The sequence below is a fragment of the Canis lupus genome, chromosome 1 (genome assembly GCF_011100685.1).
Source record: "Canis lupus familiaris isolate Mischka breed German Shepherd chromosome 1, alternate assembly UU_Cfam_GSD_1.0, whole genome shotgun sequence".
Classification (NCBI taxonomy): Eukaryota; Metazoa; Chordata; class Mammalia; order Carnivora; family Canidae; genus Canis; species Canis lupus.
The window spans coordinates 59,395,381-59,408,578 of record NC_049222.1 but is presented as its reverse complement, the minus strand read 5'-3'; the positions used below and the strand labels follow the sequence as shown (position 1 = coordinate 59,408,578).

Sequence of the window (13,198 nt, the reverse complement as noted above, 5' to 3'; positions counted from 1 at the left end):
GGAAATATAAGAAGAATATATTCTATGGAGTCAAATTCCAAGATAATAAGTTGATATGGTTTTGTTGTTGTTTTTCTCCATCAGGTTTGCCTGTTTGTCCTGAGCTGGTGAGGGAGCACATCCCTAAAACCAAAGATGTGGGACACTTTTTATCTGTCACTGGGACAGTGATTCGAACAAGTCTGGTGAAGATCCTGGAATTTGAGCGGGATTACATGTGTAACAAATGCAAACATGTATTTGTGGTCAAGGCTGACTTTGAGCAGTACTATACCTTCTGCCGGCCGTCCTCCTGCCCAAGCTTGGAGGGCTGTGATTCTTCCAAATTCACTTGCCTCTCAGGCTTGTCTTCATCTCCAGTGAGGTGTAGAGATTATCAGGAAATCAAAATTCAGGAACAGGTAAATGATCAAATGAAAAAACAAAACCAACTTTGAAGAAGCTGAAGGTCAACCTTTTTAGCTCTGGGCAAATTACCAGGATAGGGAACGCATACAGGATTACACATGGGATGTGTGTTGCCCATACATCAGAATTCAGTCTTTAGAGTCATGCAATTTTTTTTTATTTATTTATTTATTTTTGTATATTTTTTTTATTGGAGTTCGATTTGCCAACATATAGCATAACACCCAGTGCTCATCTCATCAAGCGCCCTAATCATCTCTGTATAGAGAACATTGGTGAGAGGGTTGTAGAATGGCTTAATAATTATGTTAAAATTAAGGGAATATTTAAGAAGTTCAGATAAGCTGTATTTAAGGGATAGGAGAAAATTAAATGGGTTTAAGTGATTATTAAACATTAGAGTGGTCAGGATTTGGGGTTTAGGCCTGATTTTATATGCCGTGTCAAATGAGACATACGTAGACACTTTAACACTGAGAGTATGCCGGCTTTTCCTTTACTTGCTACTTAAAGGCATATTCAGTGTTGAGGACTCAAACTGCTATCTTTCTACACCATTCTTAACACATGGCCACTATTCTTAGTCCAGGATGGTAGTTTACAACTCTGTCACTGCCGTATGCTAGTCAAGGAGCAGGGAGAGGGAAGGACAGATGAGAGCATCAGTCATCTACCCCAAGTCTCCATTCGAGTAGTCTTCCTTGAAGTCTCCCCGGGCAGGTCTACTTGTATTTCTTTGGCCAGAGCTTAGTCATAGTACCATATGAGTATACCCAGGGGCAGAGTAGCCTGGGAAATACAGTCTTTTTACTGGGTACATGTCCACATGGACTAAAACCAGGGTTCTGTCACTAAGGAACAGTGATTTGTCCTAGGTCTTACAACTGCAGAGGAAAGAACTACATGTCTTGTCTAGATAAGTAATTTTGTTATTCTACTTAATCATGGAGTATACGTTTATTTTGACCATCTACAAGGTAGATTACATTTCGAGATATTTTCTGTAATGGTGTTTTTATTTTACTCTAGTTTTAGTTTATAAATGGATAGTAGGCACAGTTTTCAAGAAAATTCTGTAAATCCCCATCATAATTGAATTGTATGATAATACCAGGGAAATAGAAAACAGTAATTTCAAGAACTGCTAGCTTCTGAATACTTAGCATGTATTTAAGCATACTCAGAATGTATCTGCTTTTCCTTGCTAGGTACAAAGGCTGTCTGTTGGAAGTATTCCACGATCTATGAAGGTTATCCTGGAAGATGATTTAGTAGACAGTTGCAAATCTGGTGAGAATTAACTTTTGCTAACCTATGTAAGATGTCCTAAAGTGCTGATTAGGAAAAAGCCACTTTTTATTTTCCCAAGAGCACTGGGAAATGACTGTAGAGGCTTAATTGCTCACCTTGAGAATAGAAACTGGCATAGAGGCAGGAGGTGATACATAACAGGGAAGAAGCTGGGCCAGTAGCTTAGCAGTCCAGTTCAGCCACTTGTTTTGTAAATGAAGAACCTGACTTGCCCAAGGTCACTTGGAGAATAAGGGGCAGAACTAGAACATGAACCCAAGTCCACTGACATCCAGGAGTCTCTTCAGTATATGCTTGCCTAACAGCATCAGCTTTAAAGATTGTAGCAGATTTAGTGAGGAATTAAGTAAAATGGATCGGACGTATGACTCTGTCAGATGCTCTTTTTTTTTTTTTTTTAATTTTTATTTATTTATGATAGTCTCACAGAGAGAGAGAGAGGCAGAGACACAGGCAGAGGGAGAAGCAGGCTCCATGCAACGGGAGCCTGATGTGGGATTCGATCCTGGGTCTCCAGGATCACACCCTGGGCCAAAGGCAGGCGCCAAACCGCTGCGCCACCCAGGGATCCCTGTCAGATGCTCTTGTACTCTTATTGCTACCTAGAAGAAAGGAAGTGATTGTTCTTCTTTCCTCTGTGCTGGTGACAGCACTACAGGAGTCACATTGATTTTGTCCTCTGAGGGTTCTCAGTGTTTTCATTGGCCAATTGCCCAAATTGGAAAGGAACTTAAAACCATACTGAAAAGAACTGTGGGTATTTATCACAGAGAAGCCTCAGGAAGGACATGACAGCCAACTTTTCATTAATTGGAAGGTTGTCATACAGAGATGGAATTATAGTTACAGAAGATACTATTGGATTTCGGTAGGCTGAAGCTCCAGAAGGTAGATTTTGACTCCATATCTAATAATATAAGGTGTCCACCACGGGACGCAGATAATGGTTGAGTTTCTTTTTTTCAGAGACAATCAAGCAGAGGGTATACAGCATCTTGTTAGTGACTTATGCCTTATGATGGCAGTTGGTCTGGATGATTACAATGTTGCAGACAAGTCAAAGACTATGAGCTTCAGAGCCTGTTCTGGAGATCTAAGGGCTCCAGAAGGGGTTATTATGATGTCGTTCTTGGTTATATTTTGATCTTGAGGCTGACTAGACAGCTCATTAGCTCTCTTTTGCCCCATCTCAACTCATCTTCCCCTGCCTATTCTCTTCTCACCGGGGAGAAGGAATCAAAAGTATCTGTGGAAAGAGAGCCTGGGTGACTCAGTCAGTTGAGTATCTGACTGTTGGTTTCAGCTCAGGCCATGATCTCACAGTTGTGGGATTGAGCCCCAAATTGGGCTCTGCACTCAGGGTGGAATCTGCTAGAGATTATCTTCTCCCTACCCCTCTGTTCTGCTCCTTGCTTGTGCTCTCTTTTTCTTTCTCTAGAATAAATAAATGAAATCTGGAAAAAAAAAAAAAAAGAAAAAGAAAAAGTCCTGTGGAAGGGCAAGGATTAATATCAGCTTCTATGTATAGAAGTGTTCTGCATTGAATTTTTAAATTATTTTTACAAAAGTGGTAAGGAAGAATTTTATTGGAAAAATTAAGATGTGGGGTGCCTGAGTGGCTCAGTCTGTTAAGTGTCTGCCTTTGGCTCGGGTCATGATCCCAGGGTCCTGAGATTGAGCCCCACATCAGGCTCCCTGCTCAGTGGTAGTCTACTTCTCCCTCCCTCTGCTTGTGTGCTCTCTCTCACGTTCTCTCTGCCTTCCTCTCCCCTTTTCCCTTCTCTCTCTCTCAAAAAAAAATAATAAAATCTTTAAAAAAAAAAAAGAAAAATTAAGATGTTGGGAGGTTTTGTAAATCAGTGTTGCTCAGGAGAGTAAATACTATTCTGTCTCTGCAGTAACATTTAAATATCGTGAGATATTAATAAAATTTGGTGTGTTTTTTAAACCAATGTGATGGTGTTATTTTACATATATAATGCAAAAAGAATAAGAATAAAGGGAGCTTTTTTCAGTTGTTGGTAGGGGCTAGGGCTATAAAATTTACATGGCGCATTGGTCAGCTAACAGTAAAGATCTCAGACACCAAGCAGATTGCCTTCAAAGTAATAATCTGAAAGTTAATCAGAAACTTTTACCAGAACTGACAGGCACTAAAGACTCTAGTATGGAGTTTAAAAATCTTTTGGATTTACAGAACTTTGATCCAAAAAAGGTTGTCTGGAACTGCAAAACTTGAGTCAGCTTCTCTGAAGCTACTCTTTCTACCCCTAGAAAAGACAGATGACAACCTGTCCCCCTAAAGCCAGCATGTTCTGCTCCCAATACACATTCCCAGTCCTTGACCGACCTTTGTCTGTGAAAAAGATATGAGTTTATTCTTTCTCTCTTCTTATTCCAAGTAACTTTAAAACGGTTGCTTTCACTATTTCCCTAGGAATTTCCAGTTGCTGTTTAACATTTAAATTGCATTGAAGGTGGGTCAGAAAGTGGAAATGGTTGGTAATCTTAAACTAAGCATCAACAGTTGTTTCTTAATTCACCTCAACATTCCCTGCTATAAGGTATTTCCTGTTCTCACTCACACCTTAATCTCACTCACCCTTAATCTGTATAGAAAACACAAAGCACAAATGTGTCCCCTGGCAGAAACAGGTATATCTAACCTCTTACTTCTGCATCCCTGTTCTCGCCTACCAGACAGATCATTTCTCCAAATTCCATCGTTTCCTTTTCTAACTCTAGATTTTTCCAGATGCCTCATTTATGAAATATTTACTGAGCTACCATTTCATTAAAATGATGAGGCAAGGGCAGCCCCGGTGGCGCAGCGGTTTGGCGCCGCCTGCAGCCTGGGGTGTGGTCCTGGAGACCAGGGATCAGAGTCCCACGTCGGGCTCCCTGCATGGAGCCTGCTTCTCCCTCTGCCTGTGTCTCTGCCTCTCTCTTTCTGTGTCTATGAATAAAATGAAATCTTTAAAAAAAATGATGAGGCAAATACCTATGGAAGAGTTCATTATCTAGAACCAAGACTGCCCCCATCCACCCAAGAATCACCAACCCATAGTTTGAAATTTATAATATCAAATATATCAAATATATTAAGTTTATATATATATAAATATATATATTATATATAGATATTAACAGTTTATCATTGTCTAAACGATTCTCCATGAAAATAACTGTGATCGTGGATTGCCTGCTGAATGGACCAGGCTGTGTAAAGTACTTTTTTCATATAGGACTCTAGATTTTAATCAAAACCTATGATATGTGGATCAGCAAAGTAGTGCTTATATAAGCTTAGCCTGAACATGAAAGTACCCTTTGTTGGAAAATAAAGATGTTTTTATGCAGTTCATCTAAACTGAATTCTTCAGTGAAAAATCTAAAGCTATTTTTCTTTCACATGTCACTAATAATAATGGGTGGAAGCAGTCTGTCAACGGTGCTTTTTTCATTTATCCATAGCTACAAACCTCTGTGGGAATCAAAAGATAAATGTCATAATCCTTGCCCTTCAGAAATTTACATTCTGGTTGGGAACCCCAGTCTGACACATGCAGAGTAATAAGTTGTGTCCTGATAACTGCCAGTGCAGCAGGAGATCAGAAATGGGTCCGAATGTGGGTAGCTGAGTGGTAAATAAGCTGCCGAAGACAGAGCAGGACAAAGAGATAAGATTATATAAAAGCAAAAATCTTAGCTTCCTGCAAATAACATCGTTTATAACTTTTACTACAGAAAAGTTAAAGTATAGTAACAGCTAATATTTAGCTGTTGAGTGCTTCTTATATTCTACATATTGTATGAAGTAATTTACAAACATCATCTGACTTAATTTTCACTGTGGTTCCGTGATAAAACTGTTCCCATTATTGTAGGTCAAAGCATAGGCTCAACAAATTTAGATAATTTGCCCAAGGATATAAATGAGTGAATTGTGGAGCTGGGATCTGAACCCAAATCTGAGGAGATCAGTGCTCTTGGCCATTCTTCAGTACTCTACATTTCCATATTATCACAAGTCAGATTATTTGTGGGTGCTATATCTAAAGGTTGTTTCTTATTTGACTAATTTAGAAACAACTTAAGTATAATCCATTAAAATGACAGTAAAGGACTGTTCTAAGTGCTCATAGAAAGGTTACCCCAGTTGTTTTCATCTAAAAATGGGGGACAAACAATATAGTAAATGATCACTATCTTGATTTGGTTTGAAAACCATCCAAGCAGTGTCTTCCAAAGATCTTGAAAACACATGCAGAGCACCTACTGAATTTGTCACCATTTGTTACAAAGTTGCTTCTGGCTAGAAATCTTTCTATCCTGTAATTGCTACCACCAGTTTCTTCATGCGTTTAGCATTTACAGAATGTTTTTCTTCAGAAAATCAAAAGTTCTGCAGATTATACATTGCTATTGATATTTAGAGAGGCATTTTGCATCAGCAAATATCATGTATTTGACACAAGCTTGGATGTGAAGACTTGTCAGTTCAGAGACGCTGTTTGTTGCACAAATTATAAATACCAGATTGGATTTGGGGTATGTCCAACATCTTCTATTCAACAAGATTTTGAGAACTAGGACCATCTTTTCTTCTTGGGGCTCCCTTTTCTCTAACACCAAAATACTGAATGCCAACCATTCATTCATATATACCCGTTAATTGATGCACTGAATTGTATGTAATAATAAGCACAGATGTTAAGTGTTTGGAGAATGTGCCCATAAACTACCCAAGACCTCTTAGGGAAACCTGTAGAAGTTAAATATTCTGCTCCCTAGGAATAGGAGAGTTTCTTTAGGTGTGAAGAAACCAAGAAGGAACAGGCAGTATTTATCTTCTGTTTTCATAGTTTATGGAAAAGGGCTTTGAAGTAGAACAGGCATTTACTTACTTCTTATTCTTAGTTCATTCATCTGGGTTTTTTTTAGGCAATAAGTAAAATATCAGTAAAGGTGATAAGGTAAAAACTAATATATAAGAAACTAAAACTACTGTCAGTTATCACAAGACTGTCTCCTTTCCTGATACCAAACTGATCATAGTCTAACCTTCTAGCTGTAGCTCCTGCCTATTCTTTAAATGAGAACTGTATGGTTAGGGATTATGAGAGGATGGACATTTCATCCAATATAGTAAGAATGAATAAATCATCCAATAAGTTATTTTTCCAGTGAAGGGTGATAATCTGGTATGATTATCATGGTGCAGATTAAGAAAAATAAAAATGCCGACTTTAGCTTTTGGCTATGCAGATATAAGTGCCTGTACCCAAAAAAAAAAAAAAAAAAAAAGAAGAAGAAGAAAGAAAAAGTAGGAAATCTGTGGTGTTCCTTTGCCTCCAGATTGTTTTCTAGATGCGTGTTTACCATTCATTGAGTGTAGGAGAGTGGTTTATTTATTTCCGGATCTTTGCCATGCAAGCCTGTGCCCAGCAAGCAGTGTGCTACTCCTGGACTTTGCTGCTACTTGGTGCTCTTCCCTAGGTGATGATCTCACTATTTACGGAGTTGTAATGCAACGGTGGAAGCCCTTTCAGCAAGATGTGCGCTGTGAAGTGGAGATAGTCTTGAAAGCCAATTACGTCCAAGTAAATAATGAGCAGTCTGCAGGAATCGTCATGGATGAGGAGGTCCAAAAGGAATTTGAAGATTTTTGGGAATCCTATAAGAGTGATCCCTTTGCAGGTTTGTGATTTAATGGCATTTCATTCAGTAGTTAAATATGAGGTCTGTGATTAGGAGGGGCCTTACATGCTGCAAAACTCAATGGCTGAATTCAAAGGGTGGCAGAATTCATCAGTACTTGTAGCCATAGTTTCCTTTTGAAGGGCCCTTTTCTGGTATAGTCTTTTCAGTTATAAATCTTTTTGGAAAATCAAGGCTGGATTACAAGTCATCTTCCACTTCTGTTATTTTAGATGTCTCTTGTACTGCCAGTTTTCTCCCTTAACCAATCAAATATACAATTCATCCTTACATAGGCAAAACACATCCTACTATGAAACCTAATTCTATTAAAGCTTTATTCCTTTTCTGATGTACTTAGATAATAAAGACAACTTCACCCTATTTTAGCTAAAGATTTTTTTAAAAGAGATTTTACTTATTTATTCATGAGAGACACATAGAGAGGGGCAGAGAACTAGGCAGAGGGAGAAGCACGTTCCCTGTGGGGAGCCTGATGTAGGACTCCATCCCAGGACCCCAGGATCATGACCTGAGCCAAAGGCAGATGCTCAGCCACTGAGCCACCCAGGCATCCCTTAGCTAAAGATTTTGAAGTATGCAATCAGTAGGAAAGAGATGAGAGATAGAAAGATGCAAAAAATAAGCTTTGTCATCACAGCAAAAACATGACTATGGCACTAAAATATGTAGACTAAAACATCATAGCTATTGGGTTCATGGACTATTTTTTATTTAAAAATTCCAAAGGTATAATACCAGTTAAATCTTTAAATGTGTGTTTTCATTCTTCCTTGGAGGCATCTTCTGAGAAAATTAAACAAGTCAGTGATAGACTATTTGTAATAAACTTCACCTCAAGTCTCACTCATATTGATTACTTTATTCTTAAATACTGAACTGGGGTACCTGGGTGGTGCAGTCACTTAAGCATCTGACTCTTGGTTTTGGCTGAGGTCATAATCTCAGGGTCATGAGCTCTATATCAGGCTCCACACTCAGCACAGAGTCTGCTTGAGATTCTCTCTCCCTCTCCTTGTGCCCCTGCTTGTGTTCTTTCTCCCTGAATAACATCCTAAAACAAAATAAAATACTGAACTGGACAGATACCAATTCACAAAGTAAGGTTCTTACTTGCCTCATTATGAATTGTTTGCTTTTATTTTGTGGATGGATTCTTTTTTTTTTTCTTTGTATCTGCAAATAGCATGTACGTAGGGGGTTCTTGATCATTCTTTTATCTAATCTGTACAAAAGGAACTAAAGTTCTCCACATTGTGGCTTTATTAAGCAAGCCCTTTAAGAATCATTTATATTTTTAAATGAATTTTTTTATTTAAAATTGTTTCTTAGGATCAGGTCCTCACAAAAATCTGTAATTCTTCCTTGGACCACAGTCACTTCTTATTAATTCCTGTAACAAGTGAAGGAAGGGTATTATACAGTGTTTTAACCAGACCATGAGAAATACTTTGTGCTGGCAATTAAAAAGGGTCTGTTTTGTTTTAATTAGAAAGTTATGGATGTACAACTGATTTACTGGATAAAGGAAGAAGTAAATATAATGAATGATCTTGTAAGAAACATTAGTTAAGAAGACAGAAAGAAAATGAGGCAACATTTTTCTTTTTAGTCTGAGTGGATTCTGCTTTCTTAGTTTCCCAAGCACAGTATATTGTACTTTACCAATCAAAGTATATATGTACTAGTTGCAGGGAAGAAGACGGGGATGGTGAAGGTGGGGAGCTATATCCAGAAAGGTGTCTTCATTTTGCTAGTCTAAAGCCAGAGATTACTTTACTGCTCAGCTTTTAGAGGTTGATCTGCTTCATTAAGACCTGATACTGTGGGTATTGTCTAGAAGCTGAAGACTTTTTTATTCCAGTCTACAGTGACCTCAGGGATTCTCTGACCCTGGTGTTTAGATGCTGGTTATAAACCCACATGTAGGCATTGGAGTCTGTTGGGCTATCTGAACCCATTTTGGGGTGACTCAGTTATCTTAGATCTAGGAAGTTCTCTTCATTGGGTAACTGAGGGCCATACCACAAGAGTGGGCTAATAGGCCATAGACACACTATAAACATGGTCTAGAATCAGAATTTGGGAGCAAGATAGGGTTGGGGGTAGCAGTCACTCTAATGTGTTCTCTTCCATGATACAGCCATGGGAGCATCTACTGTCATGATTCAAGGAACTTTAAACGGCAAATTGAAGGGAATGGTTCTTCCCCTTTATTTTTTTCTAGTATCAGATCTGCCTTTATAGTATATCTTTTGTGAGAAAATCTTGAGATCAGAAATAAGTACAAGTAATACAAGTAATATAATAGTTTAACAGTTAAGTGTGTCAGGTATTGTTTGTTTCTGTGCTATACAATTATTAACTCCTTTGATCCTCAACAATTCTACAAGATACCATTATCATAACCATTTTACAGATACGGAAATAGAGGCAGAGAGGTTAAGAAATTTGCCAAGGTCAGACAGGTAGTAAGTAATAGCACTGGGATGTGAATCCAGGCCCTGACTTCAGAGCCTGTGCTCTTTACCACTGGGATAGGTTTTCTGTCAGCATATCAGTCACTAAATCCACCTTTATTCAGGAAAGCTGGCATAGAAGTCTCCCAGGTCAGTTTGCCTACTCCTAAACCTACTTTTTGGGGCTATTCCTTCTTTCTTTGTAATGTTAATCCCTAGATTCTGGGCAGAATTTACATACCTGCTTTAAGGTCTTATTTGCTTAGATCCCAGATATTCTTCATCTTTTTTCTCTGGGTTTTCTACCTCAGGAAAAGGGAGGGATTCCCTCTGGTAATTAATGAACTGCCTTCCAGGATTTACTAATTCTTTTTTTTTTTTTTTTTTTTGATCCTCATTTTACTAAAAGGTTTTCTTTCTTCACCATTTCTGCCATCCCAGGTCATATCATTGCCTGTATTGCCAATGGATCAATTTTGATTCATTACAAAAAGTAGCCCTTGTGTTTAAGGCCATAAATTCTGGAGGAAGCCCCTTTCCTTTCCCTTAATGCTTTGGCAGAAAAGCTTCTGGAACTGGAATAATCAGCTAAATATTTACACGATTACTTTCCTCCTCAAAAGAGCTACCTCTGAAACATTAATACAAACCTGGAAGTCCCTGAAACATGCAAATAAGTTGGCAGCATGTAGACATACAGAGTACCATCACAGCAGTGAATTCCGTGTAAGCTAAGACAAGCTCAGGACAGGCTTGTTAGGATATTATAGGTTCTAAGAGCCCCTGCTGATTGATTGGGCCAATGATTGAATGAAATAGCTAATTTATATGTGGATAGGCAGATTCTCAGATTTGATGTTTTGATATTTCTGAAAACAAACTCAAACAGTGATACTCTCTTATTTAAAGTACATGACCAGGGGCACCTGGGTGGTGCAGTCAGTTATGTGTCTGATTCTTGGTTTGGCTTAGGTCATGATCTCAGGAGATGGAGCCCTGCATCAAACTTTACACTCAGTGCAGAGTCTTGAGATTCTCTTTCTCTCTGTCCTTCCTGCTTATGTGGTGAGATGCGTGCACTCTAAAATAAATAAAATCTTAAAAAAAAAAAGCACATAATTAGGAGAATCCAAGACTTCCAGCTTAGATTACTAGAATTGTAGTTTATAATAATCTTTTTATTACTGATTCCCTGGTAACTTATCCTAGGTAAAACAGACTTAACCAAATTGTTCAGAGCAAACGCTGAATTGACTCATAGGTAGATTGATTTTACTTCTCTTACACCTCTCAAGAAGCTCCGTTGAGCTCCAAGTACCTGTTGTATTTAAAAATTATTGGTTTCTGCAATCTGACTTACTGTTTGAGATCAAGCACCTTCACTTTATTTAGGCAATGGAATTACTGCACAGAAGTGCTGTGTTATTTTAAAGGGATAATATTATCTTAATGAGGGGATAAAGGAGATTGCTTTCTGTCCCTTGTAAAGTATGATAAATTTATGGAAACTTAAGTAGAGGTCTAAAAATAAATAGCAAGGACTAAAAAGCAGACTTTTCCTATCATGTCATGGATAAAGAGGAATTTTAGGGCCAAAACAGTTATTCACTCCTTTTAGGCATTTGGAAATAGTCTTCTTGATCATTTTAGATGGCAGAGTATGTTTATAGGAAGTTAGGATAGGAAGGGAAATTTCAGATAGGATTTCATGAAAACTGTTAGTAACATCTGACCTTTCTGCCTTTCCTAGGAAGGAACGAAATACTGGCTAGTTTGTGCCCTCAAGTTTTTGGGATGTACCTAGTAAAGCTTGCTGTGGCTATGGTGCTGGCTGGTGGGATTCAAAGGACTGATGCTTCAGGAACACGGGTCAGAGGTTAGTACCTACTTAAAACTTTGTGAGGAATGTTAATACATACAAGGTGAGAAGCTAGAATTTTTCTTTCCTGAATAAAAATTACTTGAGCTTTATTTTCCAGCCATAATCTTTTAAAGCTGACAGTTGTCTAATACTTAGTCTAACATCCAAATGTCAAAAGGTAATTTCTAGAGTTCCAAGGACTAAAAGAAATGTTAAGTTTTTTGATGAATATAAATTTTTGCTCCATTCTGTAAGGGTGCCACAAAATAAAATCATTACATTTTGATTACTATGTTTTTCATTGGATTCCCAGTCTGTCTTCAAGAGGAAAAAATTAGAAATAGTGCTTTTTAAGGTCTCCAAGTCAGCGTCTCTCCATCTGTGACTGTCAGTGTGTTTCTCTCAGACTGCTGCTCCCAGTCATCTGCCTGCTGATTCCCCTTCTGCTGGTAGGTAGCAAAAGTGCCATCTGCCATGAGGTGCTGCTGTAGGTCACACATTCAAGCAAAGATTACTCTAAGTGTATAATTATGTTCAAATGGCGGAAAGCTCTTTTGCGGCTAACACATTTAACTGACCTGAATCTGGCATACAGTAGGTTTATTATGGCCCATATATAGGCCACCTGAGGGTCATAATAACCAAAGACTAAAAGGACATTGTAATAAGCAAGGCAGGCTATTAGTAAGATTTCTAAATCCATATGGTACAGTATAGAATAGTAAGTATAGTAAGGTTTATGTGTATTTTATATTTTGATCACCTGCTGATTGCAGGCACTCTGCTAAATGTTGAGCTTAAGTAGGTATTAAGGTAAAAATACTTGAATATTACTGAATAAATTTGATAAATTTGATAAGTGAGATAATACATACAAGATATTCATATGTTCATTTATGTTACATTTGAAAATAAGTACTTTAAAGTAGATATTTCATTAAATTACTAAGATTTTCATAAAATGAAAAGGTCTTCACTTAACTGTTAGAATTATAGCAATTCGATACCTATAAAGCACTTATAAAGTCCTGAACACTTAAAAATACTTAAATAAAAATGGAATAAAATATTTGTATAGCTTGTATGGAAAGATTTAATCAAGTAGTTTGCTTTTAAAAATAGATTAAAATCAGAAACTTTATAAGGCCCCAATTTTTAAAATGTTAAATATATGTCTAAACATTTGTAAATAGCAGTCTATTAATTTAGATTTTAAATGTCACATTCAGAAATCACTTAAGGATTTATTTATGATGATAGTTAACTTTTCTAAGGCTATCTAGTTAAATCCTTAAGTGACCTTAAGTGTACAGCAAAAGCATAAAATGTAAATTGTGTTGGCATTCCAAGAAGACCATTTTCTTTTTGATTAATTCACTTACTCGTGCTCACTTTGGCAGCACATATACTAAAAATAATTCACTTACTCATGGGTCTT

General features: G+C 37.6%; 1 protein-coding gene across 13 annotated transcripts in view; it reads left to right on the top strand.

Moving 5' to 3' along the window:
* The window catches only part of MCM9 (minichromosome maintenance 9 homologous recombination repair factor), a 115,965-nt gene that overhangs the window by 12,139 nt on the left and 90,628 nt on the right, over positions 1-13,198 (top strand). For 12 of the 13 annotated variants that reach the window (XR_005353829.1, XR_005353830.1, XM_038526654.1 and 9 more), the window contains exons 3-6: positions 85-401; positions 1,617-1,698; positions 7,219-7,419; positions 11,650-11,775. Coding sequence is in view for 11 of the 13 variants with exons in the window: in XM_038526654.1 (XP_038382582.1) it covers positions 85-401; positions 1,617-1,698; positions 7,219-7,419; positions 11,650-11,775 (726 nt within the window). In the remaining 2 variants the exon portion in view is untranslated. The remainder of the gene's footprint in view (positions 1-84; positions 402-1,616; positions 1,699-7,218; positions 7,420-11,649; positions 11,776-13,198) is intronic. The other variant, XM_038526651.1, reaches the window with a different exon arrangement.